Source organism: Aotus nancymaae, unplaced genomic scaffold (genome assembly GCF_030222135.1).
Source record: "Aotus nancymaae isolate 86718 unplaced genomic scaffold, 86718_ANA_hifiasm-v0.15.2.pri h1tg000108l, whole genome shotgun sequence".
NCBI classification, from domain to species: domain Eukaryota; kingdom Metazoa; phylum Chordata; class Mammalia; order Primates; family Aotidae; genus Aotus; species Aotus nancymaae.
Genome location: NW_026988523.1, coordinates 35,131,142 through 35,158,651, shown reverse-complemented (window position 1 = coordinate 35,158,651; position 27,510 = coordinate 35,131,142). Strand labels below are relative to the sequence as shown.

Below are 27,510 nucleotides of genomic sequence, written 5' to 3'. Positions count from 1 at the left end.
GAAAAGCAGTATAGATCAGCAGCATTCTCTAGGACATGCTTGTTCTAGCAGTGCCAAATACTGCTTTTTTGGGGGATATCACACACATTTTTTAAGCATTTTAGACCAGGCCTGATGGCTCACACCTGTAATCCCAGCACTTTGAGAGGCCAAGGCAGGAGGTTCGCTTTTATTTTATGCTATTATTTATTTGTTTATTTATTTAGAGACAGAATCTTACTCTGTCACCCAGGCAGTCACAGCTCACTGCAGTCTTGATCCTTCTACCTCAGCCTCCACGAGAGTAGCTGGGACCACAGTCATGTGCCACCATACATGGCTAATTTATTTTTTATTGTATTTTTTTTTTTTTTACAGATGAGGGTCTCTCTGTGTTGTCCAGGCTGCTTTCAAACTCCTGGGCTCAAAGCATCCTCCCTCCTTGACCTCCCAAAGTGCTGGGATTACAGGCATAAACCACTGTGCCCAGCCAGGTTATGAACATTTTTATGGCCCTTTGTGTGGATTGCCGCACTGTTATCACCACATATGTATAGATGTAACCATGATTATATATGTTGTTAGAGGGTAGTATTGGTGCCAGTTTAATTTGTCTGACAGCGTACCTATTCATTTTATATTTGTTTTATTAGAATCATTCTCCTCCCATGTATTCTCTTTGAACTTCCTTTTATTGTTAGCATACCACTCATGATTTCACGTTTATTAATGATTTATGCCTAGCTTCTCATGTTCCCATGTAATTGTGAAGTATTTGTTTTTTTTAAAAACATGTCATTGAGTTTATTGTAGAGAATGGTAATAGGAAGTGGGGTTGTACAAAGAAAAGAGACGAAGACAAAACTAGATGAGGGTTTCACACTGGGTGTCCCATCCACGGGCCTCAGCAGCCCTGCCATGGATCTGCCCGATTCTTTCGCATCAGGAAGTTGATCTTGCGAGCCATTTCCATGTTGTAGATCTGCTGGCACCTTTCATAACTTTCTCTCTGTCACCGGCAGCATGGCTTCTCGTAATGCCGCTGACTCTTAATGTCCTCAGTGAGCCCATCCATAGTGAGGATTTTGTTTAGGGTCCTGTATGCACTTTCCATGTTCCCTTCCTGTACCATCACAGTCCTTGCGATGAACTTCAGATGTTTTGCCCTGACCTTGGATTTAAGTCTTCACTCTAGAGCCTAGTGCACTGAGTACCTAGCCGACCCAAAGGCTTCTCATTACCAGAAGTGGAAACCAATTTTTTTTTTTTAATGGAGTCTCATTCTTGTTACCCAGCCTGGAGTGCAGTGGCATGATCTCTGCCCGCTGGAACCTTTGCCTCCCAAGTTCAAGCGATTCTTCTGCCTTAGCCTCCTGAGTACCTGGGATTATAGGCGTCTGCCACCATGCCTGGCTATTTTTTGTATTTTTAGTAGAGACAGGGTTTCACCTTATTGGCCAGGCTGGTTTCGAACTCCTGACCTCAAGTGATCCGCTTGTCTCGGCATCCCAAATTGCTGGGATTACAGGTGTGATTGTACCTGGCCTTATTCTTATTCATAATATTTAATCACTAAGTATCTGAAGTTTTCTATTGAGTAGTCACCAACTTGTACAAGAATTAGATTTAGAAAAAGTAGATTGGCCAGGCATGGTGGCGTACATCTGTAATACCAGCACTTTGAGAGGCTGAGGCAGGAGAATTGCTTGAGACCAGGTGTTTAAGATCAGCCCAGGCAACATAGTGAGAACTGGTCTGTACAAATAATGAAGGAAAAAAATCAGCCAGGTGTGGTAGCAAATGTCTGTGGTCACAGATACTTGGGAGGCTAAAGTGCGAGAATCACTTGAGCCCAGGCAGTCAAGGCTGCAGTGCACTGTAATCATGCCACTGCTCTCCAGCCTGGACAACAGAGCAAGACCTTGTCTGAAAAATATGAAAAGGTAGATTGGGCCACATGCCATGGCTCATGCCTGTAATTCTAGCACTTTGGGAGGCTGAGACTGGAGAATCGCTTCAGTCTAGGAAGTAGAGGCTGCAGTGAGCTGTGATTGCACCACTCTACTCTAGGCTGGGTGACAGAGTGAGACCTTGTCTCAAGAAAAAATAAAAAAGAAAAAGTAGATTGTAAAATGTGTTAGTCTGGGGAGGTCTTTTAGAGGGAAGGACTGTGAAGTGAGATTTGGTGTCATTGCTCTTTTCTCAGTTTGTTAGCTTTAGGACTGAAGCATTTTGAAGGGACTGAGTTTCCTAATCCTCTGATCAGCAAGTATCTTCTAACCTGCAAAACTGCCCGACAACTGACAGTGAGAATCAAGAACCTCAGCATGAACAGAGCTCCTGACAACATCATTAAAGTGAGTGTTTCCTTCATGCGCCATTGGGGCACCTCACCAATATGTACTCATTCTTTTCTGCTCTTGTTATTGTCAAAGAATAGAGGGACCTTCTTTTATCTAAAGCTAATTTCTCCCACTTATACATTAGATTCATTATGCTTCTCTAGAGTATCCTCATCCTCTTAAAAGATTTCACAAATCCATGTTTCCCTGTAATATATTCTCTGTCTTGGACTTTCTAGAAATGGTATATAATATTCCACTTATGTGCTTTTTTTTTTCTTTTTGTCAGACAGACTCTTGCTCTGTCACCAAGGCTGGAGTACAATGGCGTGATCTTGGCTCACTGCAGTCTTCGCTCTCAGGTTCACATGATTCTCCTGCCTCAGCCTCCTGAATAGCTTGGATTACAGGTGTGCACCACCATGCCTGGCTAATTTTTGTATTTTTAGTAGAGACGGAGTTTCACCATGTTGGCCAGGCTGGTCTGGAACTTCTGACCTCAAGTGATCCACTCGCCTTGGCCTCCCAAAGTGCTAGGATTACAGGTGTGAACCACCGTGCCCAGTTTCTTCTTTTTTATTTAGATATTTATTTATGTTGTTGTGTTTTTAGAGACAGGTTCTCACTCTGTCGTCCTGTCTGGAGTGCATTTGCACAATCATAGGTCACTGCAGTGTCAAATTCCTAGGTTCAAGTGATCCTTCCACTTCGGCTTTCCTCGTACCTTGGACTACAGGTTCTTGCCACCAAGCCTAGCTAATTATTTTATTTTTTGTGGAGATGCGGTGTCACTTTGTTTCCCAGACTGGTCTTGAAGTTCTGACTTCTGACAGTCCGCTTACCTTAGCTTGGCCTCCCAAAGTGTTGGGATTATAGGCGTGAGCCACTATGCCCAGCCTTTTGTTTTGTTTTTTTTCTTCTTTTTTTTTTTTTTTTTTTGAGACAGAGTGTCACTGTGTCACCCAGACTGGAGTGCATTTTTTTATTGCATTTTAGGTTTTGGGATACATGTGAAGGACATGCAAGATTGTTGCATAGGTACACACATGGCAGTGTGATTTGCTGCCTTCCTCCCTGTCACCTGTATCTGGCATTTCCCCCCATGCTATCTCTCCCCAACTCCCCACCCGCTGCTGTCCCTCGGCTCACTGCAACCTCTGCCTTCTGAGTTCAAGGGAGCCTCCTGCCTCACCCTCCTGAGTAGCTGGGATTATAGACATGTGCCACCGTGCATGGCTAATTTTTGTATTATTAGTAGAAACAGGGTTTCACCATGTTAATCAGGCTGGTCTCGAACTCCTGATGTCATGTTATCCACCCACCTTGGCCTCCCAAAGTGCCACGCCTGGCCTGTTTTTGTTTTTTCTTGAGATGGGGTCTTACTCTGCTACCCAGGCTGGAGTACAGTGATACAGTCATATCTTAGTGCAGCCTCAAACTCCTGGGCTCAAGCATTCCTCTCACCTCAGCCTCCCAAGGAGCTGGGATTATATGCATGAGCCACCATGCTTGGCTATTAACAAAAAATTTTTTTTTTAGAAATGGGGTATCCTTGTATTGCTCAGACTGGTCTCAAATTTTTGGCCTTAGTCAGTCCTCTTGTCTCAGCCTCTAATTTCCACTTCCTGATGTATTGGATTTAGGTCTTACTTATTAACCATAAACCAGGAAGGCTGAGGGTTTACCTGTCTCCTCACTCCCACTTCAGACATCCACATTTTCTGCTCTTCAATCTGCTCGCTAGTAATTATGTCACAGTTTTGGTTAGGTTGAATTCAGAGTTGACACTGTAAGATTTTAAGGACTGTATAGATGCTCTTCACAGCTGAGCTATTTTACTGTGATACCTTGCCTTTCCTGCTGAACATTTTTTTTTCCTGGAGTAAATAATTGCATTTTTAGGGGGATGGGGCTGGACTTGATTTTATTATGCAATTATTCCCAGGTCAACAGTAAAGGTTACTTAAATTTTCTTAAATCTCCTTTCAGTGTGTCAGGCCTTCTAGATAATCCATATTTTCATCTTAAAGAAGTTGCTCCCTGAGCCCTCTGACACTATTCCACTCTAAGTGTGTTACTCTCCTGGCTTGCTGTACTGATGTCTTCTTGGGCTTTTTCTTCACCATCATCCTGGGAATTCTTTATGCCCCTTACTTTGTTGGATCTTATTTCCTGAATTCCACATCTTTGTTTTTATTGTACTTCCTTCCTTTAGTGGAACACATTCCAGTATAGCATTTTGTGTTTTTTTAATTTGTTTCTAAATTGTTAAAAATTGAGACGGGTCTCACTTTTTTGCCCAGGCTGGTCTTAGAACTCCTGGGCTCAAGGAACTCCTGGGCTCAAGTAATTCTTCCACCTTAGCCTCCCAAAGTGCTGTGATTATAGGCGTGAGCCATGGCCCCATTTAACTCTTGCATCTTCGTGTAACTCCTGTTTTTCCCAACCTCTGACAGCATGTAGGATTTTTCCTTTGGCTCCAATGTTTTGAAAATTCATGATAATATGCCTTGGAATTTGTCTAGTTTGATCCATGGTGTTAAGGCACTTGATAAACCCTATTCTGCTGCAGAAAAATCTTTTTTCTTCAAGTTTGAGTTGTGTGTCATTTTCTGTGCACATCTTTGTACTTTCTGTTTGTTTCTTTCCTTCTTGGTCTTTGAGACAGATACTCCTCTGTTGCCCAGGCTGGAGTGCAGGGCAGTGATCCAGGCTCACTGAACCTCCACCTCTGGGTTCAAGTGATTTTTGTGCCTCAGCCTTCCTAGTAGCTTGGATTACAAGTGAGTTGCACCATACCCGGCCATTTTTTCTATTTTTAGTAGAGTTGGGGTTTCACCATGTTACCCAGGGTGATCTTGAACTCCTGGCCTCAAGTGATGTGCCCACCTTGGCCTCCCAAAGTGCTGGGATTACAGGTGTGAGCCACTGTGCCTGGCTTTCTTTGTACTTTTTTAAATGTAGGATATCAGTATTGATCTGCTTGGCTGTCTCCCACTAGTCTGTAAGTTCCTTGAGAACAGGAATGGCTTCTCTTATATGTGTGCTTAGCTTTTAGAACAGTGCCCAGGACATAGAAAACATTCTGTATATGTTGAATGAGCAGATGCTTATTGTCTATGGTATTTTTTGTATTTTTGTTTGTTTGTTTTTGAGACGGAATCTTGCTCTGTTGCCAGGCTGGAGTGCAGTGGTGCCATCTCGGCTCACTGCAACCTCCGTCTCCTGTGTTCAAGCAATTCCTATGCCTCAGCCTCCCCAGTAGCTGGGACTACAGGCATGTGCCACCACACCTGGCTGATTTTTTGTATTTTAGTAGAGACGGGGTTTCACCATGTTGGCCAGGATGGATCTCCTGACCTCATGATCTACCCACCTTGACCTCCCAAAGTGCTGGGATTACAGGCGTGAGCCACTGTGCCTGGTGTGTTAGTGGTTTTAGTTCAGTTCTCATCTTCATTTGCTATTTTTTTTTTTTTTGAGATGGAGTCTCACTCTGTCTCTCAGGCTGGAGTGCAGTGGCACAATCTCTGATCTCTGCTCACCGCTACCTTCAGCTCCTGGGTTGTAGTGCATCTCCTGCCTCAGCCTCCTGAGGAGCTGGGAATACAGGTACGCGTAGCCATGCCCAGCTAATTTTTGTATTTTTGTAGAGATGGGGTTTCACCATGTTGACCAGGCTGGTCTCGAATTCTTGACCTCAGGTGATCCGCCTACCTCTGAAAATGCTGGGGTTATATATGTGAGCCACCACACCCAGCCTTCATTTACTCTTAAAAGTGAATTTTCTCAGTTTATCTTTTTTACTTTTTTTTCCCTTCTAATGCCCTTCACACCATCATTTCCTTAAAAGGAAGCTTTGATGTGTCCAAGGTATAGATTATGACACTGTCTTTGCAGCTGTTGAGCAGGATCAAATCTTACATAAGATTGCTCTGACCATCTCCTTCCTTTTCTCTCTATGACCTAAACTCTCCCCTTCCCAGCAGCCAGAATGGAGATCATCAGTTAGAAATATTAAATAATTGTAAAATCTTTAAGTAGAGATTAGTTTAATTTAAAATGTATAAGTATTCAGCATATGCTATTTATAGGTGTGTACATAGATGTTTTTGTATGTGGTTGTGTGTGTGTGTGTATCTTGGGTCCTACTGGGAGACCCCAACCCAGCGACAGATGAACAAATGCACTCAATATCCAGTGAAAGAGCGGACTAGGTGGCCAGGCCACTCGCAGACACAAAGAGCTCAGTAAAGAGTTAGCAGCCGTGGCCCTGACCAGCTGGCACTTGAGGCATTTATTCAGTACAGATTTAATGACAGAGGCTTTGAGTGAACACATTTGTGGGTAATTAACATGGTTGCCTTCTCTGGAGAGAATAGTCCTAGGAAACATTAAAGGTCAGGTTCCGAGGCCTAAAGCAAAACACCATTGTGGGTAATTACATTGCCAATCCCACCCCTCCTCCCTGGGCCGAGTAGAGAGCAGTCATGTGCCCATGGATGTTCAAAGGTCAGTCTTAGGAACACATGAATAAACAGGCTCTTTAGATAAACTCCCCCACATTCCTTCGTACCTATTCCTGCCTAATTGCCTCTGGGTAAGAACCCTCACCTTTGGCTCATTCTTCCCTGAGGCTTTTGCAAAAACCTTCTGGCCTTCCAACGTTTGTGTCTGTTTTACAACTTTTCCCACCACCCTGAATGAACCCCTACATATCCCCCTTTTCTGTTTTCTGCAGCAGGTTTTGTTGATTGAAGAGCACAAATGCGTGCAGCAACAGGTCTGTCAGGCATGGTGGTCACTGCTTGTATTCCGGCTTTGCATCCTAGAATTAGTATATAACGTGAGACAATTATGAGTATAATCAGTATCATTCTTTTCCAATCAAGGAGGCAGGGGTCAATCCAGGAGAGATGTTCTCACATACCCTTCCATATGGCTGTTTGTTAGGCCTGTAGATCTACAGCATTTAGGGATTCTAGAATTTTAGTTTTAAGTTGCTTTACATCTGCTGTTAAATTATCATTGAAAATTCCCCAGATCCTGGAAACAAGAGATACTGGGGAAAAAAAAAAAAAGAAGTAAAGTTCTTCCAGAGGAAGTGTTTGACCTTATCCCAACTATGTATCAACTGGTAGAGTCAATACATAGGTAGAGAGGTAACACAGATATGCTTATGCTCCCAGTCACAGTTTAACTGCTGTCAGAATTCCAGTGCATCTTGTCACTCCCCTACTATTCCAAAGCAGCCTCAAGTGCTTGCAGACCTGCAAGAATCTTTTGATCTATACCCTGCTGTAAGAGAAGCTCATTAGACACATTTCTGGCCAAATTGTCTACAAAAGTAGCTGTTTACACTGATTCAGTAAAGATGCTGTAGCAACGCTAGCAGTTGCTAGGATGACTATGGCTGAGACTATAAAGGCTGTAACTGTGAATCTTTTGTGTCTGACCTGGGACAGGGCACATTCTAAGGTGGCAAGGGCAGAGGAACCTTGCCAATTGCATGTTAAATTGACTGGTAGGAAAGCCTCAGATTGTCTCCTCAATACCATGATACTAGTAACATTTAAACTAGATATATTGTAATTAGAGATACAAGAGGTAAACCAAGCCTGTCCCTGCACTCGAGTCACAAACATGGAGTTTTGGGGTATAATAGAAATATCAGTTCCCATAAGGAAAAGATATGGATGGGTAGTGCAAATCAGGCACTGATTAGTGTGATTATGAAAAAAAGTCATAGAATAATTGTGACTGGAATTATGATATGTCCCATGCCAGGTGTTAAGGGGGGTGCTAAGATATCCCAGGCACCATAGAGTGTCTTGGGGTGGCATGGACCCGCTTGGGGTCTGGGATATCCCATCCCCCATCGGCCCTTATAGGGGAATGGGACATGGCTACGAAACTGTCATTGATGTCACGATAGATGTGGACATTAGTACGATCGCCCTGCAAATGGCTGTGGGGGCTCCAGTCTAAGATAATATAATTGCCTAACTGGAGGCTATGGGCCTATTCCCCATGATAGACCTCCCAGTTAAAGTGGAATTAATTACTTTTCCAGCTTTGTTCTTTAGCACAGGAAGGAATGTTTGGGAAAGTGGCATTGATTGCATTGCCCGGTTTGAGGCTACCTGCAACTAAGACTGCTAAGACATTTCCTTTACCTTAATGTAGCCATAATTGCGTTTGGGCAGGGAGACAGTAAGGGTTAGAATTTTTATAACTTACACACAGTGGGAAGATAGTGGAGTGATAGGTAGTGTTACCTGGCACCTTAGTCCAATGTGTGCCATTAATGAGGGACCCCACAGCGGGTAAGTCTATCCTTCCCAGCCAAGCAGTTATGGTATTAGAGGCTGAGAAGGGGGTGTCTTCCCAGGTGACAGGGCTAAAGAAAGGCAGATAGAAGATATCAGCCCAATAGAGTGTAGCAGGTACAGGTTGTAGACAAAGCAAGAGTATAAAAAGGATCTATACCCTACATGAGTTGCAAGGTACAACAGAGATCATAGCAAGGAACACATTATCTGGAGTGAATAGTGTCTGTGTCTGGAACAGGATTCATTTAGCCTCCTGCATTGTCTTCTTCAGCATCCCGTAGATGAGGTCCGGGGCTCGCAAATCATTTGGACCACACCATTCATTACTATTTACATCTTTCCACAAAACTGCAGGTTTTATGTCTTTGAGAGGTTATAGCAAAGTACTTTTCTATAGCTGAAATTCGTCATCTAAGTTTTTAAAATTAAGGTGTAAATAAAGCTTGTGCTAGTAGTGTCGCAGGGTCCTTACTCATACTCTTCCCTTTTTTGTTTTCTGAGCATATTTTTAAGGGTGGAGTGGGCACGTTCTACTATGGCCTGTCCTTGGGGGTTATATGGGATGGCTGTGGAATGTTGGATGTTCCACATGTGGCAAAACTGTTGAAATAGTAAGCTGGCATAAGCTGGACCATTATCAGTTTTAATTTTTGTGGGCCACCCCATAAACACAAAAGTTAAGAGAAGATGTTTAATGACATCGAATAGACCCTCTAGGAAGAGCGTGTGCACTAATTAGATGAGTGTTGTTATCAACGGATACATGTACATATCTTAGTTTTCCAAATTCAGGGATGTGTGTAGCATCTGTTTGCCATGACTGATTAGGTTCTAGTCCTCTAGGGTTAACATGTGTTAAAGGAGGGGACATGTCTGTGAGCTGACAGTCTGGGCATTGCAGGATAATTTGTTTGGCTAGTCTTTAGGTAAGTTGAAATTGTTTAGTTAAATTTCTCCAATTTTGGTGGAAAAATTGATACGATTGCATGGCTTCGTCAAGCAGTGATGTTATAACTTGTAGGTCTGCTTGGTCATTACCATAAACCAGTGGGCCAGGCAGTGAGCTGTGGGCTCGAATATGTGTGATAAAACTAGGATGTGTGCGTTGATCTAGCAATTGCTGAAGCCAAAGAAAAAGTGCACACAGGGTGGGCTCTAGAGTACTTTATTAGGACTGTCTCAAGGTTCTGTATAAACAGAGCAAGCAGTCACTAACAATATTGATGGGCTGAGTGGAAAAAGTTTCCAAGGCCAATATGAGAGCTCCAATGTCAGCTCTCTGAGTGCTAGTAAATCCAGATCAAGTGAAGGAATTATGTGGTCTCCACCAAATAGCTGCTTTTCCATGTTTACCAGATCTGTCAGTAAACAGTGTTAAAGCATTAGGTATGGTGGAATGAATTATTTTTGTAGGCAAAACCACAGAAGTACGAGATAGAACTGAAGAATCTTGTCACCAGAAAGGACATGCTCTGTATGTCCTGTGTAATCAGAGAGTGCTATTTGCAGGTCCATAGTGATGGCAATACTGCTTCAAATTGCTTTTTACTTAAAGGAATCCTGATGTTATCAGGGTCATATCCTAGCAACTGATTGCATCGTCTGTGGCCCGAATAGATGACTTTACTGGATATAGGGAGATATAGCTGGATATAGGGAGATAGTGTTTTATTCCTGCTATGTGAGCAAAAAACCCATTCTATAAAGCGTAGCCCTGGGGTCATCTGTCCTGTTAACCCTGTAGGGAAGTGTTTAGTGGGAAAAACAAACAATTGAACTGAATAGTGCTGATCTATGCGATCTAGTTGCCTGTGAGAAATGGTTTATTCTGTTTCCTCAATTTCCCTTTTTGCTACAGGTGTTAAATACCTGGGAGAATCCAAGGTTGCATTGCCTTTTAAGATAGAAAACAGGTTTCGGCCGGGCGCAGTGGCTCACGCCTGTAATCCCAGCACTTTGGGAGGCCGAGGTGGGAGGATCACAAAGTCAAGAGATCGAGACCAGCCTGGCCAACATGGTGAAACCCCGTCTCTACTAAAAATCCAAAAAAAAAGAATTAGCTGGGCGTGGTGGTGCACACCTGTAGTCCCAGCTACTCGGGAGGCTGAGGCAGGAGAATTGCTTGAACCCAGGAAGTGGAGGTTGCAGTGAGCCGAGATCGCACCATTGCACTCCAGCCTGGTGCCTGGCGATGGGGCAAAACTCTGTTTTTAAAAAAAAAAAAAAAAAAGAAACAGGTTTCACAACTTATCAATTGTAAGGCCCAAAGTGGGGCAAAGCCAGTTAATATTGCCAGCAATTTCTGATAATCATTTAAGGTGTGTAAGTTGCTAGTATTTAATTTAACCTTTTGAGGTCTTCCTGACCGAGAAGTTAGTATGTACCCAAGATATTTCCAAGGAGAAGACATCTGTACTTTTTCAGGTGCTATGATTAACCCTCTTAACTGTGTATTCTTTATGACAGAGGCATATAAACTTAAATATACTGGCTCTGTTGTGACTGCCAGTAATATATCATCCATAAAATAAATAATCTTGCAATTAGGAAATTCTTTTTTACTGGGGAGTAAAGCCTGATTTACATGATACTGACACATGGTAGGACTGTTTAGCACTCCTTGAGGAAGCACTTTCCAATGAAATCAACAAGCTGTCCTTTCATGATTGATAGCTGGTATTGTAAATGCAAATTTTCTGTCCTGTTCTGCAAGTGGAATAGTAAAAAAACAGTCTTTTAAGTCTATAACAATTATAGACCAATCTTGAGGAATCGCTGCGGGGAAGGGAGGCCTCATACGTTGCAGACTAGCATTAATAGTCCTTAAGTCATGCAGGAGTCTCCATTTGCCAGACCTTTTGGGAATGACGAAAACAGGCGAATTCTGAGGGCTGTAAGTTGGTTCTATATAGCTGGCTTTTAATTGCTCCTCAGCTAATTCATGGGCTCGCTGTAATTTCTCTCCCTTCAGAGGCCACTGTTCTATCCAGATAGGATCCTGAGAGAGCTACGTCAGGGGTAGGGGAGAGATCATAGCAGTGGCTATTATTAGAAAGGGGTCTACAGAGTGACCCCCATTGGGCTAATAGGTCCCATCCCCAAAGATTAACAGGGATGGACATGATTAGAGGTTGTATAACTGCCTTTCTTCCTTCTGAATCACAGCATGTTAGGGGGCACGTGCTCTGCTTAGCTGTGTGCACTTCCCTGATGCCAACAGTTTTTTGTTTCTGAGTGACCCAAGGCCAATTTTCTGGCCAGTTTTGATCACTAATGATTGAAATATCCACCCTTGTGTACAATAAGCCAGTAAAAATTTCCATTTTTTAAGGCAATCATGGGTCTCTTATCAGTGATTAATTGGTTCTGATATACTCTTGTGGCTCCTGTACTTCCAAAACTTTGCTTTTCCCTTTCCTTTCCATGGGCATTGGGGACCCAGTATGGTAAAAGAAGTAATTGCGCTATCTTTGTTCCAGGGGGAAGAATATGCAGACCTTTAGATTCCATCATTACTAATATTTCACCTTGATAATCACTATCAGTTATCCCGGTGAGCACATTAATTCCTTTAATAGATACGCTTGATCGCACTAGGACTAATCCTACTGTTCCCGGAGGCAGTGGGCCCAGATCCCTGTTGCAACCCTCTTGGGGTCGTCTCCTTCTTTTAGCACTAATTTGTTGGGGCAGAGTTAAGTCCAGTCCTGTGTTCCCAGTGGTGGCTGCTCTGAGAGAGGGAACTGTGGGCTTTCCATCTGTCCAAGGAAAGCCACTGGCATTGCCCCAGTTGGGAGTGGGGCCTGGGGCCAACCCCTCATGAAGTTTCCTGTCTGGTTACCTATGGTTGCCATTTTTATCAAATTTAGACTTGCATTGATTTGCCCAATGTTTCCCCTTTTTACATCGGGGACGTATAAGGGGGTTCTTTTCCTGAGTTACCTTGGTCTCTATTATTGGGGCATTCCCTTTTCATATGACCTGGCTCTCCACATAGAAAACAATTAGGGTTTGTCTCCCTTTTCATTTTAGGAGGCCTTAATGCCATAGCCAATATTCTGGCATTGTGTGTCTCAGTTCCCACCAGTTGGCATGGTTGTATCAGTTCCCGGACTGTGGCTGCCTTTCCTCTGATTGCCTGCATTGCTTGCTGGCAATCCACATTAGTGTTTTCATAAGCCAGTTGCAGGCATGGTGACTCAATCCTGTAGTCCCAGCACTTTGGGAGGCCAAGGTGGGTGATCACCTGAGGTCAGGAATTCAAGACCAGCCTGGCCGACATGGTGAAACCCCATCTCTACTGAAAAAAAAAAAAAAAAAAAAAAAAAAAAGCCAGGCATGGTGGCACACACCTGTAATCCCAGATACTCAGGAGGCTGAGGCAGAAGAATTGCTTGAACTCAGGAGGTGGAGGTTGCAGTGAGCCAAGATTACGCCACTGTACAGCCTAGATGACAGTGAGACTCCATCTTAAAAGGAAAAAAATGATATCAGCGGCCTGGGTGTCACTAATTTGTCTCTTAATTGCCTGGGTTAACCGATTGATAAACTCGACAAGTGGTTCCTGAGGCCCTTGTTGAATGTTTTTAAAAGATTCCTGTTGAAATCCGCTTTTGGAAATTTGGTCCCAAGCCCTGAGAGTGCACAGAGACACTTGTGTGTAGGCCTGGGGATCAAAATTTAGTTGTTGTTGTACATCGGCGTAGTAGCTGTTATGTCTTGCCCAGCCTATTGATTCTGGTCGGCTTTCTGTCCTCACAACTCATCATATTCTGCCCTCCAGAGGAGGTATTTGGTGGGCTCCAAAGTTGTTTTAGCTAGCATTGACCAGTCCCATGGGGTCATACAGAAGTTGTCTGCCAAGGCTTCAGTCATTCCTTTCATAAATGGACTCCGTTTTCTTTAATGCTTTTTCTTAGCTTTTCATAAGCGTTAAAAGAAATGGGTTCATGCCGAGTGTGGTGGCTCACACCTGTAATCCTAGCACTTTGGGAGGCCAAGGTGGATCACTTTGGGATCACAAGGTTAGGAGTTCAAGACCAGCCTCACCAAGATGGTGAAACCTCGTCTCTACTAAAAGTACAAAGAATCAGCCAGGCGCAATGGCATGCGCCTGTAATCCTAGCTACTCGGGAGGCTGAGGCAGAGAATTGCTTAAACCCAGGAGGCGGAGGTTGCAGTGAGCCGAGATCGTGCCACTGCACTCCAACCTGGGCAAGAGTTGAGACCTTGTCTCAAAAAAAGAAAGAAAGAAAGAAAGAAATGGGTTTATGTATGAAACAAGGTCCCATAGCTGTAGTGTATCCCTTTTTTCCAATTTATTGGAGGAGGGGGCTCAGGCAAATCTCCGTTTCCACTGTTATCTTGGCCTGGTGATAATGGCACTGAGGGATAAGGAGGTGGTAAGGTAGGTGACGATTCCTCCTCCCTCCCCTTTTTAGGCTCGTCTTTGTATAACGGGGCCAGAGCTGCCCTAACTAAAGCCCATAACGTTACAAATGTTACTGGGACCTGTTGCCCTTGCACATGATGCTGTTTAAGATTTCTCCCCACTTGTTTCCAGAGCTCTACATCTAGCGTGCCTTCTGCTCAGAGCCATGGGTTATGGAAGACAGCAGTTTGCATCAGGTCCCCTAATTGAACCTGTGAAACTGAGACTCTGCTGGCTTTAAGCAGCTGTTTCAATACTTTTATATACTGCTTCTGTTGTGCGGATAACTGTTGTTCCATGATGAAACCCTAGCCTGAACGATTCCCTCGAACTTAGAGATCCCGAGCAGGCACCAGTGACTTACTGACTGCACAGTCTTCTTCGCTTTCATTTTTGAGGGTTTTGTCACGATCCGTGTTGCAGCATTTATCACACCTGGGGAACCAACTGTTGGGTCCAACTGGCAACCCTGACCCAGCGACAGATAAACAAATGCACTCAGACACAAATATCCAGTGAAAGAATGGGCAAGGCCACTCATAGACACTGAGAAGGGCCTGGTAAAGAGTTAGCAGCTGTGGCCCTGACCAGCTGGCACTCTGGGCATTTATTCAGTATAGATTTAATGACAGAGGCTTTGAGTCAACACTTTTGTAGATAATTAACATGGTTGCCTTCCCCAGAGAGCAGTCCTAGGAATCATTAAAGGTCAGGTTCTGAGGCCTAAAGCAAAACACCATTTGTGGGTGATTACATTGCTGACCCCCCAATAGAGAGCAGTCATGTGGCCATGGATGTTCAAAGGTCACTCTTAGGACCACATAAGTAAGCAAGCTCTTTAGATAAACTCCCCCACATTCCTTTGTACCTACTCCTGCCTAATTGCCTCTGAGTAGGAACCACCTTCAGCTCATTCCTTCCTGAGGCTTTTGCAAAAACCTTCTGGCCTTCCAAGAAGGTTTGTTTCTATTTTACAATTTCTCCTACCACCCTGACTGAATGCTTGAGTGTTTGTTGGCGGGTGGAGGGGTGTACTTCTCCACCTACCACCCACCCCACTCACTAGCCTGACAGAGGGCAGTGTTTCTGGAAAGAATGTAACTCATGTGCTTTTTTTTTTTTTTTCATGTTAAGTTTTATAAGAAGACCAAACAGCTGCCAGTCTTAGTAAAATGCTGTGAAGAGATCCAGCCACATCAGTGGAAGCCACCTCTAGAGAGAGAAGAACACCGGCTCCCATTCTGGTTAAAGGTACAACCCTCTTCCTCAAAGTCTGTGGGAGGGAAAAGGTCACTGAAAATTCTGACATAATATCAAGGGCTTCTTTAATCTTCTAATGTTTTTGTTGTAGAACTAGGACTTCAGAAATCTTTCTCGTTCACCTTTCTTCCTTTTTCTGCCCTTCTCTGGGTGATTCTACAATCTTTTCAAAATAATAGGTAAATAATAAATTTGCTAAGGACATTCACAGAAGTTTCTAAGGCGTATAATTGGAATGTGGTCTTTGTAGAAATTTGATGTGCAGAGAGACCCTTCTTGGAAAGATACTTTGAGACTGTCTAAGGTCCCTAAAATCTAGAAAACCCTATTCCTTTTCTCAAATTCTTTTTTGTCTGTTTTTGAGAAAGAGTCTTGCTGTGGTGCAATCTTGGCTCACCGCAACCTCTGCCTCCCAGGTTCAAGTGATTCTCCTACCTCCCTAGTAGCTGGGAACACAGGAACGCCACCACACCTGGATAATTTTTATACTTTTAGTAGAGATAGAGTTTCACCATGTTGGCCAAACTGGTCCTAAACTCCTGACCACCCGTGATGTGCCCACTTCAGCCTCCCAAAGTGCTGAAATTACAGGTGTGAGCCACTGGGCCAAGCCTCTTTTTCCCAGATTCTGACACGTGCTGGATCAGAGTGTTCTTGTTTCCAATAGGCCAGTCTGCCATCCATCCAGGAAGAACTGCGGCACATGGCTGATGGTGCTAGAGAGGTAGGAAGTGTGACTGGAACCACGGAGATCAGCTCAGATGGAGGCCTAGAGAAAGACAGCTCGGAGTTGGGGAGTGAAACTCGGTACCCACTGCTATTGCCTAAGGGTGTAGTCCTGAAACTGAAGCCAGTTGCCAACCGTTTCCCCAGGAGGGCTTGGAGGCAGAGGCGTTCATCAGTCCTGAAGCCCCTCCTTATCCAACCCAGCCCCTGTCTCCAACCTAGCTTCAACCCTGGGAAAACACCAGCCCGATCAACTCATTCAGAAGCCCCTCCAAGCAACGTGGTGGTCCGGATTCCTCACCTGATCCAGCCAGCCACTGTCTTACAGACAGTTCCAGGCATCCCTCCATTGGGGGTGAGTGGAGGTGATGGTTTTGAGTCTCCTGCAGCACTGCCTGCTGTGCTCCCTGAGGCCAGGACCAGATTCCCTCTGTCTGAGTCCCAGACTTTGCTCTCTTCTGCCCCTGTGCCCAAGGTAATGCTGCCCTCCCTTGCCCCTTCTAAGTTTCGAAAGCCATATGTGAGACGGAGACCCTCAAAAAGAAGGGGAGCCAAGGCCTCTCCCTGTGTGAAACCTGCCCCTGTTATCCATCCTGCACCTGTTATCTTCACTGTTCCTGCTACCACTGTGAAGATTGTGAGCCTTGGCAGTGGCTGTAACATGATCCAGCCTGTCAATGCAGCTGTGGCCCAGAGTCCCCAGACTATTCCCATCACCACCCTCTTGGTTAACCCTACTTCCTTCCCCTGTCCATTGAACCAGCCGCTTGTGGCCTCCTCTGTCTCACCGTTAATTGTTTCTGGCAATTCTGTGAATCTTCCTGTACCGTCCACCTCTGAAGATAAGGCCCAAGTGAATGTGGACATTGCTTGTGCTGTGGCTGATGGGAAAAATGCCTTTCAGGGCCTAGAACCCAAATTAGAGCCCCAGGAAGTATCTCCTCTTGGTGCAACTGTTTTCCCCAAAGTGGAACATAGCCCAGGGCCTCCACCAGCAAACACAGAGTGTCAGGAAGGATTGTCAGAGAACAGTGCCTATCGCTGGACTGTTGTGAAAACAGAGGAGGGAAGGAAAGCTCTGGAGCCACTGCCTCAGGGCATCCAGGAGTCTCTAAACAACTCTACCCCTGGGGTTTCAGAGGAAATTGTCAAGATGGAACCCGAAGATGCTGGAGAAAAAATCAGTGGATCCCCTGGGCGTGACATTTGTGATGACATTAAAGAGGAACATGCTGTGGAATTAGACACTGGCGCCCCAAGTGAGGAGTTGAGCAGTGCTAGAGAAGTAAATAAACAGACAGTCTTACAGAAGGAAGAGGAGAAGAGTCAGCCAACTAAAACCCCTTTATCTTCTCAAGAGCCCCCTGGTGAAGGAATCTCAGGGACAGATGTGAGCAAAGGATCATCAAAGAATGCTTCTTCCTCGATGGATCCTGAAGTGATGCTTAGTAGCCCCCCAGTGAAGCTGGAAGACTCATCCAGTGTTGATGGTCAGTCAGTGGGGACCCCAGTTGGGCCAGAAATTGGAGGAGAGAAGAATGGGCCAGAGGAAGAGGAAGAAGAGGACTTTGATGACCTCACCCAAGATGAGGAAGATGAAATGTCATCAGCTTCTGAGGAATCTGTGCTTTCTGTCCCAGAACTCCAGGTGAGAGCTGGAGAATATTCTCAAGTAATTTGTGGACTCAGTAATATGTTTAATTTATTGATAAGCCACCTGCGTGCTTGCTGCAGTATAGATAGTCCTAAAATCATTTGTATTTGATTTTGTAATGCATTATGGGACATGACTGTGGGGTTGAGGTGAAATGAGAGGGAAAGGATGAAATTTTACTTACTATATTAAACTCATTTACACATTAAATTGGTCACCTGACCATACTTTAAATGCCTTAAAAAATAGTAAATAGCTGGGTACGGTGGCTGACGCCTATAATCCCAGCACTTAGATGGATCACCTGAGGTCAGGAGTTCTGGAGCAGCCTGACCAACATGGAGAAACCCCATTTTTACTAAAAATATGAAATTAGTCAGGCATGGTCACACATGCCTTTAATCCCAGCTACTCGGGAGGCTGAGGCAGGAGAATTACTTGAACCCAGGAGGTAGAGGTTGTGGTGAGCTGAGATCGTGCCATTGCACTTGAGCCTGGGTAACAAGAGAGAAACTTCATCTCAAACAAACAAACAAACAAAAAGTAAATAAATATGGGCTAAGGCAAAGGAAAACTCTTCAGTGGAGAGAAGCTTGTAAAAGGCAGCTTCTCCTCTCCTGCTGTCAGTCAGAACCGATGTGAGCTATCACTAGGATTTCTTTTTTTTTTTTGAAATGGCGTCTCATTCTGTCTCCCAGATTGGACTCCAGTGGCATGATTTCAGCTCACTGCAACCTCCACCTCCCGGGTTCAAGTAATTCTCATGCCTTAGCCTCCCAAGTAGTTGGGATTACAGGCATGTGCCACCACGCCCAACTAATTTTTGTATTCGTAGTAGAGACGGTTTCATCATGTTGGCCTGACTGGTCTTGAACTCCTGGCCTCAAGTGATCTGCCCAGCTCGGCCTCTCAAAGTGCCAGGATTACAGGCGTGAGCCACTGCACCTGGCCTATCGCTGGGATTTCATAACTCAGGAAATTTTGCTCTGATAGCTGTGGTGGGCTCCCCATTTAACTTCAGATTACCCTGATATAGCTTTGTGCTGTTCAGCATTTTGTGAGCCACTAGGAGCCATTATAAGTACTCTTTGGAGGGTTTTACAGGAAACAATGGAGAAACTGACTTGGCTGGCATCTGAAAGGCGCATGAGTCAGGAGGTTGAGTCTGAAGAAGAGAATTCTCAGGAGGAGAACTCTGAGCCAGAAGAAGAGGAGGAAGAAGAAGCAGAAGGAATGGAAAGCCTGCAGAAAGAGGATGAAATGACTGATGAAGCAGTTGGAGACTCTGCTGAGAAGCCTCCTTCTACTTCTGCGTCACCTGAGACTGCTCCAGAAGTGGAGACCAGCAGAACCCTACCAGGTGAGTTAGGCAAGCCTCTACCGAAGGACCATTCTCACTTAACCTCATTGTCTAGAGGACAGTGTGCAGAGTGGGTAGTTTATAAACCAGCTGGAGAATTTCCAGAGGAAACCCTCTGGATCTCTTCTGCAACCTCCTTCCCCCAAAACTTTTTTTTTTTTTTTGAGACAAAGTCTTGCTCTTGTCACCCTGGCTGGAGTGCAGTGGCATAATCTTGGCTCACTGCAACCTCTGCCTCCCAGGTTCAAGTGATTCTCCTGCCTCAGCCTCCTGAGTAGCTGGGATTACGGGCGTGTGCCACCACACCTGGCTAATTTTTGTATTTGTAGTAGAGATGGGGTTTCACCATGTTGGTCAGGCTGGTGTTTCACCATGTTGGTCAGGCTGGTCTTGAACTCCTAACTTTGTGATCCGTCCACTTTGGCCTCCCAAAGTGCTGGGATTTGGGGTGTAAGCCACTGCACCCGGCCCCAAAACATTTTTAATGTGGTACCTTTGTGGAGAACAGATACTTAGAAATTTTTAATTTGATTCTCATCCGTTGCTAGGTTTGTATTAGCTTCGTTCACTCTTTTTTTTTTTTTTGAGGTGGAGTCTCCCTCTGTCACCCAGGCTGGAGTGCAGAGTAGTGTGATCTCAGTTCATTGCAACCTCCATCTCCCATACTCAAGCAATTCTTCTGCCTCAGCCTCCCAAGTAGCTGGGGTTATAGGCATCTGCCACCATGCCCAGCTAATTTTTATATTTTTAGTAGAGACAGAGTTTCACCATGTTGGTCAGGCTGGTCTTGAATTCCTGACCTCGTGATCTGCCCACCTCAGCCTCTCAAAGTGCTGGGATTACAGGCGTGAGCCACCGCACCTGGCTGTTCACTTTCTTTACTGGTTCTTACCTCCTGGGGCTAAGAGCTATGTTTATTTCAGAAAGCCCTGCTTGTTCCTCATCAACACATAGTCTCTCAAGAGCTCAACAGAAGCACACTTGCTCTTTAGACTTCCTTTCTCAATATGAAGTAGCTGATTATCTTAATGTCATCCTAATTAAGGCGGTTACACTACAGACTATGCGTAGAGCCGACTTGACAGACTTACTTCTCATACCATTTTTCAGCAACTTTTTCCTTGAATTCCTCCATAATATTGAATAGGATTTGGCTGGGGTGGTACATGTGGTGGAGTGGGAAGAGCAGGGGTTTCAGGGACAGAGAAACAATCTTTTTCATGTCTGCTACAAGGAGAGAACATCAAAGCTGCTGGAAAGGGCCGAAGCAATCATCGAGCTCGCAACAAGCGGGGAAGTCGGGCTCGGGCCAGCAAGGACACCTCCAAGCTGCTGTTGCTGTATGATGAGGACATTCTCGAGCGAGATCCACTCAGGGAGCAGAAGGACTTGGCCTTTGCCCAAGCTTATCTGAACAGGGTAGGCAAATTCTGCTTCCTATTACGCCAGTCTCTCTGCCAGTTTCTATGAATGTGGCTGTGTCTCCTTCAAGGGAGGTGTTTTTAAAATGAAATCTGTTTCTCAGGCTTTACAGCAGGCTTCATATTCCTCTCTCTCAGCTTTTCTGGCAAAAGATCTCTGTGACAGAACCACAAGGAGACAGAGTTTAATCATAAGCATGTTTATTGTTAGTACCTTGCCATCATCCTTCTGTTGCCTAGAGACTGGCAGAAAGATGATACCACCATCATCAGTGGGAGGCTGTGACTTTAACCTCGTGGGTTGATAAGGACCTTTATAGAACCTTTGGCTTGAGAAGAAAGATAGTGGGTATACTGTCCAGCGAGTGGATTTCGGGGAAGTACGTTGCCCTTAAGGCACGAACCAGCCTGGGTGTGGTGGCCCTTGCATGTAGCCCCAACACTTAGGGAGGCTGAGGTAGGAGGATCCCTTGAGTCTAGGAGTTAAAGACAAACCTGAGCAACATAGGAGACCCCCATCTCTACAAAAATTTTAAAAATGAGCTAAGCATGGTGGTACATGCCCGTGGTCCCAACTACTTGGGAGGCTGAGTTGGGAGGATGTGGTTGAGGCTGCAGTGAATCATGATTGTACCACTCCACTCCAGCCTGGGCAACAGAATGAGACCCTGTCTCAAAAAAAAAAAAAAAAAGGACATAAACCAGCCTCTTCCTAGTAGTGTCCTGAGAACTGTGTCCTTCTGTTGGTAACCACCTGGCTCCTTTATCCACCTGGAAAGCAGACTACGGGCAATGATAGTCATAGCTAATATTTTACTGACATTCCTAACTTATGTATTATTTACTCTCAGATTACTCCCATGCTGAAATACACATACAAACGCATCTTATCTATTTTATTATGGGGCTGCAATCAGTGAGGGCTGTGACCTAGAGAAAAGCATTACCCAGTTTTGTGGGTGGAGCTGTGACCTTAGAACATAGTTTTTCAGTTGCTCTCTCCCAGAGAAAGATCTTTACCTTGCCTATTGCTCTGTGTCTTGTATTAACAGCCAGATGTTAAGACCTACTGGAGGGGCAACCTGTGATGGATAATTCATGGAACTCTCTAACCTTATTGCTTGTTGTGGTCCAAATAAAGGGTGTTGATGATTGAAAGTCTTCCCGTGTAGGTACGAGAAGCCCTACAACATATCCCTGGCAAGTATGAGGACTTCCTTCAGGTCATCTATGAATTTGAGTCAAGTACCCAGAGACAGACAGCTGTAGATCTCTACAAAAGCCTGCAAATTCTGCTCCAAGAGTGGCCTCAGCTATTGAAAGACTTTGCTGCTTTCCTGTTACCCGAACAAGCTCTGGCCTGTGGATTAGTAAGTAAATGGGCAAGAAAAGTACACCAGGACTTCTGGGTCACAGTGAGACTGGGATTGAATGGGGTTGAATAAGACACACAGCCTTCCCCTAGCCCAGAGTGTTAATAGCCTCTGTGTTTTCAAGGATTATCTTTCCAATCCCATTCTCCCATTTTCTTCACATGACAAATGAGAGGGTTTTACCTGTAGTTGCCAAAGGAGACCTTAGGTGAGTCATATGCTCTCTGCTCCTCACTGGTATCAAACCAGGCATTCATTTAACAAATACTTGTTGAGTACCTACAACTGTCAGACAATTCCTGACCTCAGTTGCTAGGAATATAGCAATTACAAAAGACCAAAATCCCTGCCCTCATGGAGCTCACATTCTCATGGGGAAATTCAGATGATAACTCTGGAAAACATAATATATATAGTGTATTTATAAAATATATAAATTATAAAAATTAATATAAACAGTAAAATAAATAGTATACAGTGTTTTATAGTGATCATGTTTTATAGAAAAAGAAAGCAGGAAAAGAAACTAGAGGGGTGGTTGAGGGATGGTATATGCAGTTTTATACACGGTGGTCTGGGAAGGCCACTGTGGTACGGTGACATGTGAAATGTTGCAGAATAGGAGGCTAAACATGAGGGATAGCCCAGTTGTCCTGGGATTCTTGTCATGACTGATAAAAATAGGAATAAAGGGAGCAATGGGATTGTTCTAAGAGTTTTATGACAGTTAAATGACAGTGGGGTAGTTCTGCATATAATGTGTGATGCCCATTTTCTCTTCTGGTGGTGTTATGAGGATCCAATCAGTGTATATGTGAACAAAAGAAAAAAAATTTTTTTTTTTGAGACTGAGTTTCACTCTTGTTGCTCAGCGTGGAGTGCAATGGTGCGATCTCGGCTTACCGCAACCTCCACCTCCCGGTTCAAGTTATTCTCCTGCCTCAGCCTCCTGAGTAGCTGGGATTATAGGCATGCGCCACCATACCTGGCTAATTTTGTATTTTTAGTAGAGACGGGGTTTCTCCATTTTGGCCAGGCTGATCTGGAACTCCCGACCTCAGGTGATGGGCCCACCTCGGCCTCCCAAAGTGCTAAGATTACAGGTGTAAGCCACTGTGCCTGGCCAAAAAAATATTTTAAAGAAATAATGTCGGCCGGGTATGGTGGCTTACACCTGTAATCCCAGGACTTTGGGAGGCCAAAGCTGGTAGATGGCTTGAACTCAGGAGTTTGAGGCCAGCCTGGACAAAATACAAGACCCTATCTCTACATAAAATAAAAAAAATTAATTGGGTATGGTGTTGCACACCTTGATCCCAGCTATTTGGGAGGCTAAGGTGGGAGGACTCCTTGAGCCTGGGAGGTTGAGGCTTCACTGAGCCATGATTGTTCCACTACACTCCAGTTTGGGTGACAAAAGCAAGACCTTGTCTCAAAGAAGAGAGAGAGACAAAGTCTGGCCAGGCACAGTGGCTCATGCCTGTAATCCCAGCACTTTGGGAGACTGAGGTGGGAAGATCCCTTGTAGCCAGGAGGTTTTTGTTTTTGTTTTGAGGTAGAGTCTCGCTCTGTCACCCAGGCTATATAGTCCAGTGGGACAATCTCCACTCACTGCAACCTCCGCCTCCCAGGTTCAAGTGATTCTCTGCCTCAGCTTCCTGGGTAGCAGGGATTACAGGCATGCACGATTGCGCCGGACTAATTTTTGTATTTTTAGTAGAGATGGGGTTTTACCGTGTTGGCCAGGCTGACCTCGAAAGGTTACCTGCCCGCTTTGGCTTCCCAAAGTGCAGGGATTACAGGCATGAGCCACCACGCCCGGCCTGTAGCTAGGAGTTTGAGACCAGCCTGGACAACACAGTCCCCAGGGATCCTCCTGCCTCAGGCTACCAAGTAGCTCAAGCTACAGGCGCACACCACGACCCCTGCCTGATTTTTAAATTTTTTTATACAGACAGAGTCTCACTATGTTGCTGGCCTTGAACTCCTGACCTTAAGTGATCCTCCTGCCTTGGCATCCCAACATGGTGGGATTACAGGTGTGAGCCACCTTGCACGGCCTGAAAATTCTTTGTAACATAAACTCTAAAGTGTCACATGAATTTTGGTGTCTGATTTCACAATCCATAATACAGCAAACAACATGAAATATGTACATCTCTTGAAACTTTTGTTCACATCTTAACTTACTTTGGGTTGGTACCCACCAGTGGCTCAAGGTAGATGGAGGTTGGGGTTTTAAATTAGATCTCATAGTTGTAAACTTAGAATTTTAAACCAGGATTCTGTCATCCCTTGGGTCCTAGTCTATTAGTTCTTATCCTTATAACCCTCAAGTCCTGCTCTAGCTGTATAGTGACTCGTCTTTTGCCCACTTTCCACTCTGGTAGTTTGAGGAGCAGCAAGCTTTTGAGAAGAGCCGCAAGTTCCTTCGGCAGCTGGAGATTTGCTTTGCAGAGAACCCCTCACACCACCAGAAGATTATCAAGGTCCTCCAAGGCTGTGCAGACTGCCTTCCCCAGGAGATCGCCGAGGTATTCTTTCCTGGCCTGCTTTCTTCCTGTTGTCTTCTGGGCCTTAGGCCTTTCCCTTGTCGCTTTCCCCAACCTACTCCATACCTTTTTGCCTCTGCAGTCCCATGGGCTTCCTGGAGGAGATCAAGAAGGCAAGGACTTTTTAGGCTTACCCAAAGCATGAAGCACTGGGATAGGGAGGGACTGCTACCTGAAACCAGAGCCTGTCTGATCTTCACAGGCTCAGGAGTGCCATGGATGTCCTGGAAGGGATGTTCAAGGAAGGAAGTTCTGGGACCTGGGAGGGGCCTTGCCTCCTTGCTGTGCTTAGGGTAGTGCCCTAGCTGGAGATCAGTAGGGCAGAGTGGAGAGTGAAATCATCAGGAATCAAATCTAGTATTAATACCCTTCCCCTGTAGGCAGCTAAGGAGGAAGAGAAAGTTTCAGTATTCTTCATTATCAAGCAGAGGCTCTGTGTGTCTCCCAGTTGACTAGGAAAGCAGAACATGGAAGTACGTGGGACTGGTTGGGAAGGGCAGCCCAGAGAGGCTCTGGAGACTTGCTCTTTCCCTGTGACTTTCCTCAGCTTAAGACACAGATGTGGCAGCTTCTCAAGGGCCATGACCACCTACAGGATGAGTTCTCTGTCTTCTTTGACCACTTGCGCCCAGCAGCTAGCCGGATGGGTGACTTTGAAGAGATCAATTGGACTGAGGAGAAGGAGTATGAGGTACAGGCTCTGAGGCTGCTGTGGCCTTATGAAGGGGGAAGGCCCCATGTGGGAGGGATATCTGCCTGGTGTCTGTCCTGAGCAGCACCAACTCCTTCCCAGTTTGATGGCTTTGAAGAAGTGGCGCTTCCTGATGTGGAAGAAGAGGAGGAGCCCCCCAAGATACCCACAGCCTCAAAGAACAAAAGAAGAAAAGAGATTGGGGTCCAAAATCATGATAAGGTATTTTCTTTGTTTGTTTTTGAGACAGAGTCTTACTCTGTCACCCAGGCTCTAGAGTGCAGTGGCGTGATCTTGGCTTACTGCAACCTCCGCCTCCCTGGTTCAAGCTCCTCTTCTGCCTCAGCCTCCCAAGTAGCTGGAATTACAGACACACGCTCAGCTAATTTTTGTATTTTTAGTAGAGATGGGAATTCACCATGTTGGCCAGGCTGGTCTCAAACTCCTGACTGCAAGTGATCCACCTTCCTCGGCCTCTCAAAGGCCTGGGATTACTGGTGTGAGCCCCTGCACCCGGCCTAAAATCATGATAAGGTATGCCAGCTTATTGAAAAGTATCTATGTTTAATGAAGCAAGCCTTGCGCTTTCTCACCAAACATTTCTCCTGGCCCAAGGTTTGTAGTTCAAAGGCTTAGGATCTGAGACCATCAGGGAGAACAAACCCAGGGTCAGGCTGGTATGGACATGCAGAGCCCCTGGGAAAACAATGCGGTTGCTGCTGGGGCCCCAGGATTTCCTTGTTAGAAGGACTTGTTTCTCCCCCTTTTCTCTCTAGCTCAAGCTGTTACCGTTGAGTCAGCTTTTTCCTTTTTGTTCATGTGAGAAAATAGAACCAGTTAAGGATGAGCCTGCTGTTAAAAACAAAGTAGAACCAAGATTCCCCATGTTAATAATAGTGATAGCAGCTAATACTTAGTTGTATTACAAAGTGTCAGGCATTGCTAGGAAGTATTTTCATGGATTATTGACCCATTTAATTCTCACAGTAATCCTATGGAGAGATTGCTGTTTGCATTTTACAGAAGACATAACTGAAGTGCAGTGTGCTGTTGGCAGGGTCTTCTATTTAGTAAGTGGCAGTGCTAGGGTATGAACTCAGGTGAGCCAGCTACAGTCTTCTAGTTCTCACAGCTCTTCAAATAGTCTTTTTTTTTTAATTCATATTTCCTGACCAAATGTTTTAGAGTTCTCTTTCCTGGGGAGAAACTGTTTCTTAGTAGCTGTATGACCTTGAACAGCTTTCAGTTTCTTCATTATAAATTGGGACAATAATGGTACTTATGTCTTGGGTTTATTAAACAGTATCATTGAGTGAGCCTTCCATGGGTACAAAGCCCTCTCAATGGGATTGGAAGAGAGGGGAGAGCTGAAGGCATAGAGAGACAGAAGCAAAGACATTGTATCTCATGATGGAGCTCTTCAGTGACTTTGCCTCAGGTTCTATCTTAAATATTTCTTGAAACATATGGGCGATTGGGATATGTCATTCTTTAGGTCATTTAGGGATTGTTTCAGGGATTCATAATAGGCGTTAATCTAGTTCGGGCTATTGATTTCCCCACGCAATGTGATGAGATGATACATAAAAGAAGAAGGCTGGGGCTGGGCACGGTGGCTCACACCTTTAATCCCAGCACTTTGAGAGGCCAAGGCAGTCGGGTCAGTTGAGGTCAGGAGTTCGAAACCAGCCTGGTCAATGTGGTGAAATCCCATCTCTACTAAAAATACAAAAAAATTAGACAGGCGTGGTGGCATGCGCCTGTAATCCCAGCTACTCAGGAGGCTGAGACACAGAAATTGCTTGAACCTGGGGAGCGGAGGTTTCACTGAGCCAAGATCACACCAGTGCACTCTTGCCTGGGTGACAGAGTGAGACTCTGTCTGAAAAAAAAAAAAAAAAAAAGCCAGGTGTGGTGGTGCCTACCTGCAGTCCCTGCTACTTGGGAGGCTAAGGTGGCAAAATCACTTGAGCCCAGGAGGCAGAGGTTGTAGTGAGCCATGAATGTGCCACTGAATTACAGCCTGGGGCCAGACCGTGTCTCGAAAAAAAGAAAAAAATAGCATGGGGAGATGGTAGGGGGTGTTGTGTTCCTACGGCTCACAACCTTAGCTTCCTCTCTTGGTACCAAAAATACGACCGGGTGCAGTGGCTCACGGCTATAATCCCAGCACTTTGTGGGGCTGAGGCAGGTGGATCACGAGGTCAGGAGTTTCTAGACAGCCTGACCAACATGGTGAAACCCAGTCTGTACTAAAGATACAAAAATTATCTGGGCATGATGGTGCACGCCTGTAAGCCTAGCTACTCGGGAGGCTGAGACAGGAGAATCACTTGAACCCGAGAGGCAGAGGTTGCAGTGAGCCGAGATCACACCATTGCACTCCATC

The 27,510-nt window shown here is 45.0% G+C and overlaps 1 protein-coding gene and 1 pseudogene across 8 annotated transcripts in view; one reads left to right on the top strand and one right to left on the bottom strand.

The window, feature by feature from the left end:
• GON4L (gon-4 like) overlaps positions 1-27,510 on the top strand; it is a 115,834-nt gene that overhangs the window by 83,817 nt on the left and 4,507 nt on the right. For 7 of the 8 annotated variants that reach the window (XM_012449858.3, XM_012449855.3, XM_012449854.3 and 4 more), the window contains 9 exons: positions 2,186-2,336; positions 15,219-15,335; positions 16,012-17,718; positions 18,829-19,084; positions 20,319-20,503; positions 21,678-21,875; positions 24,269-24,412; positions 24,978-25,121; positions 25,224-25,343. In XM_012449858.3, the coding sequence (XP_012305281.2) occupies positions 2,186-2,336; positions 15,219-15,335; positions 16,012-17,718; positions 18,829-19,084; positions 20,319-20,503; positions 21,678-21,875; positions 24,269-24,412; positions 24,978-25,121; positions 25,224-25,343 (3,022 nt within the window). The other variant, XM_012449860.3, reaches the window with a different exon arrangement.
• Positions 884-1,138, bottom strand: LOC105715482 (small ribosomal subunit protein bS21m-like; annotated as a pseudogene).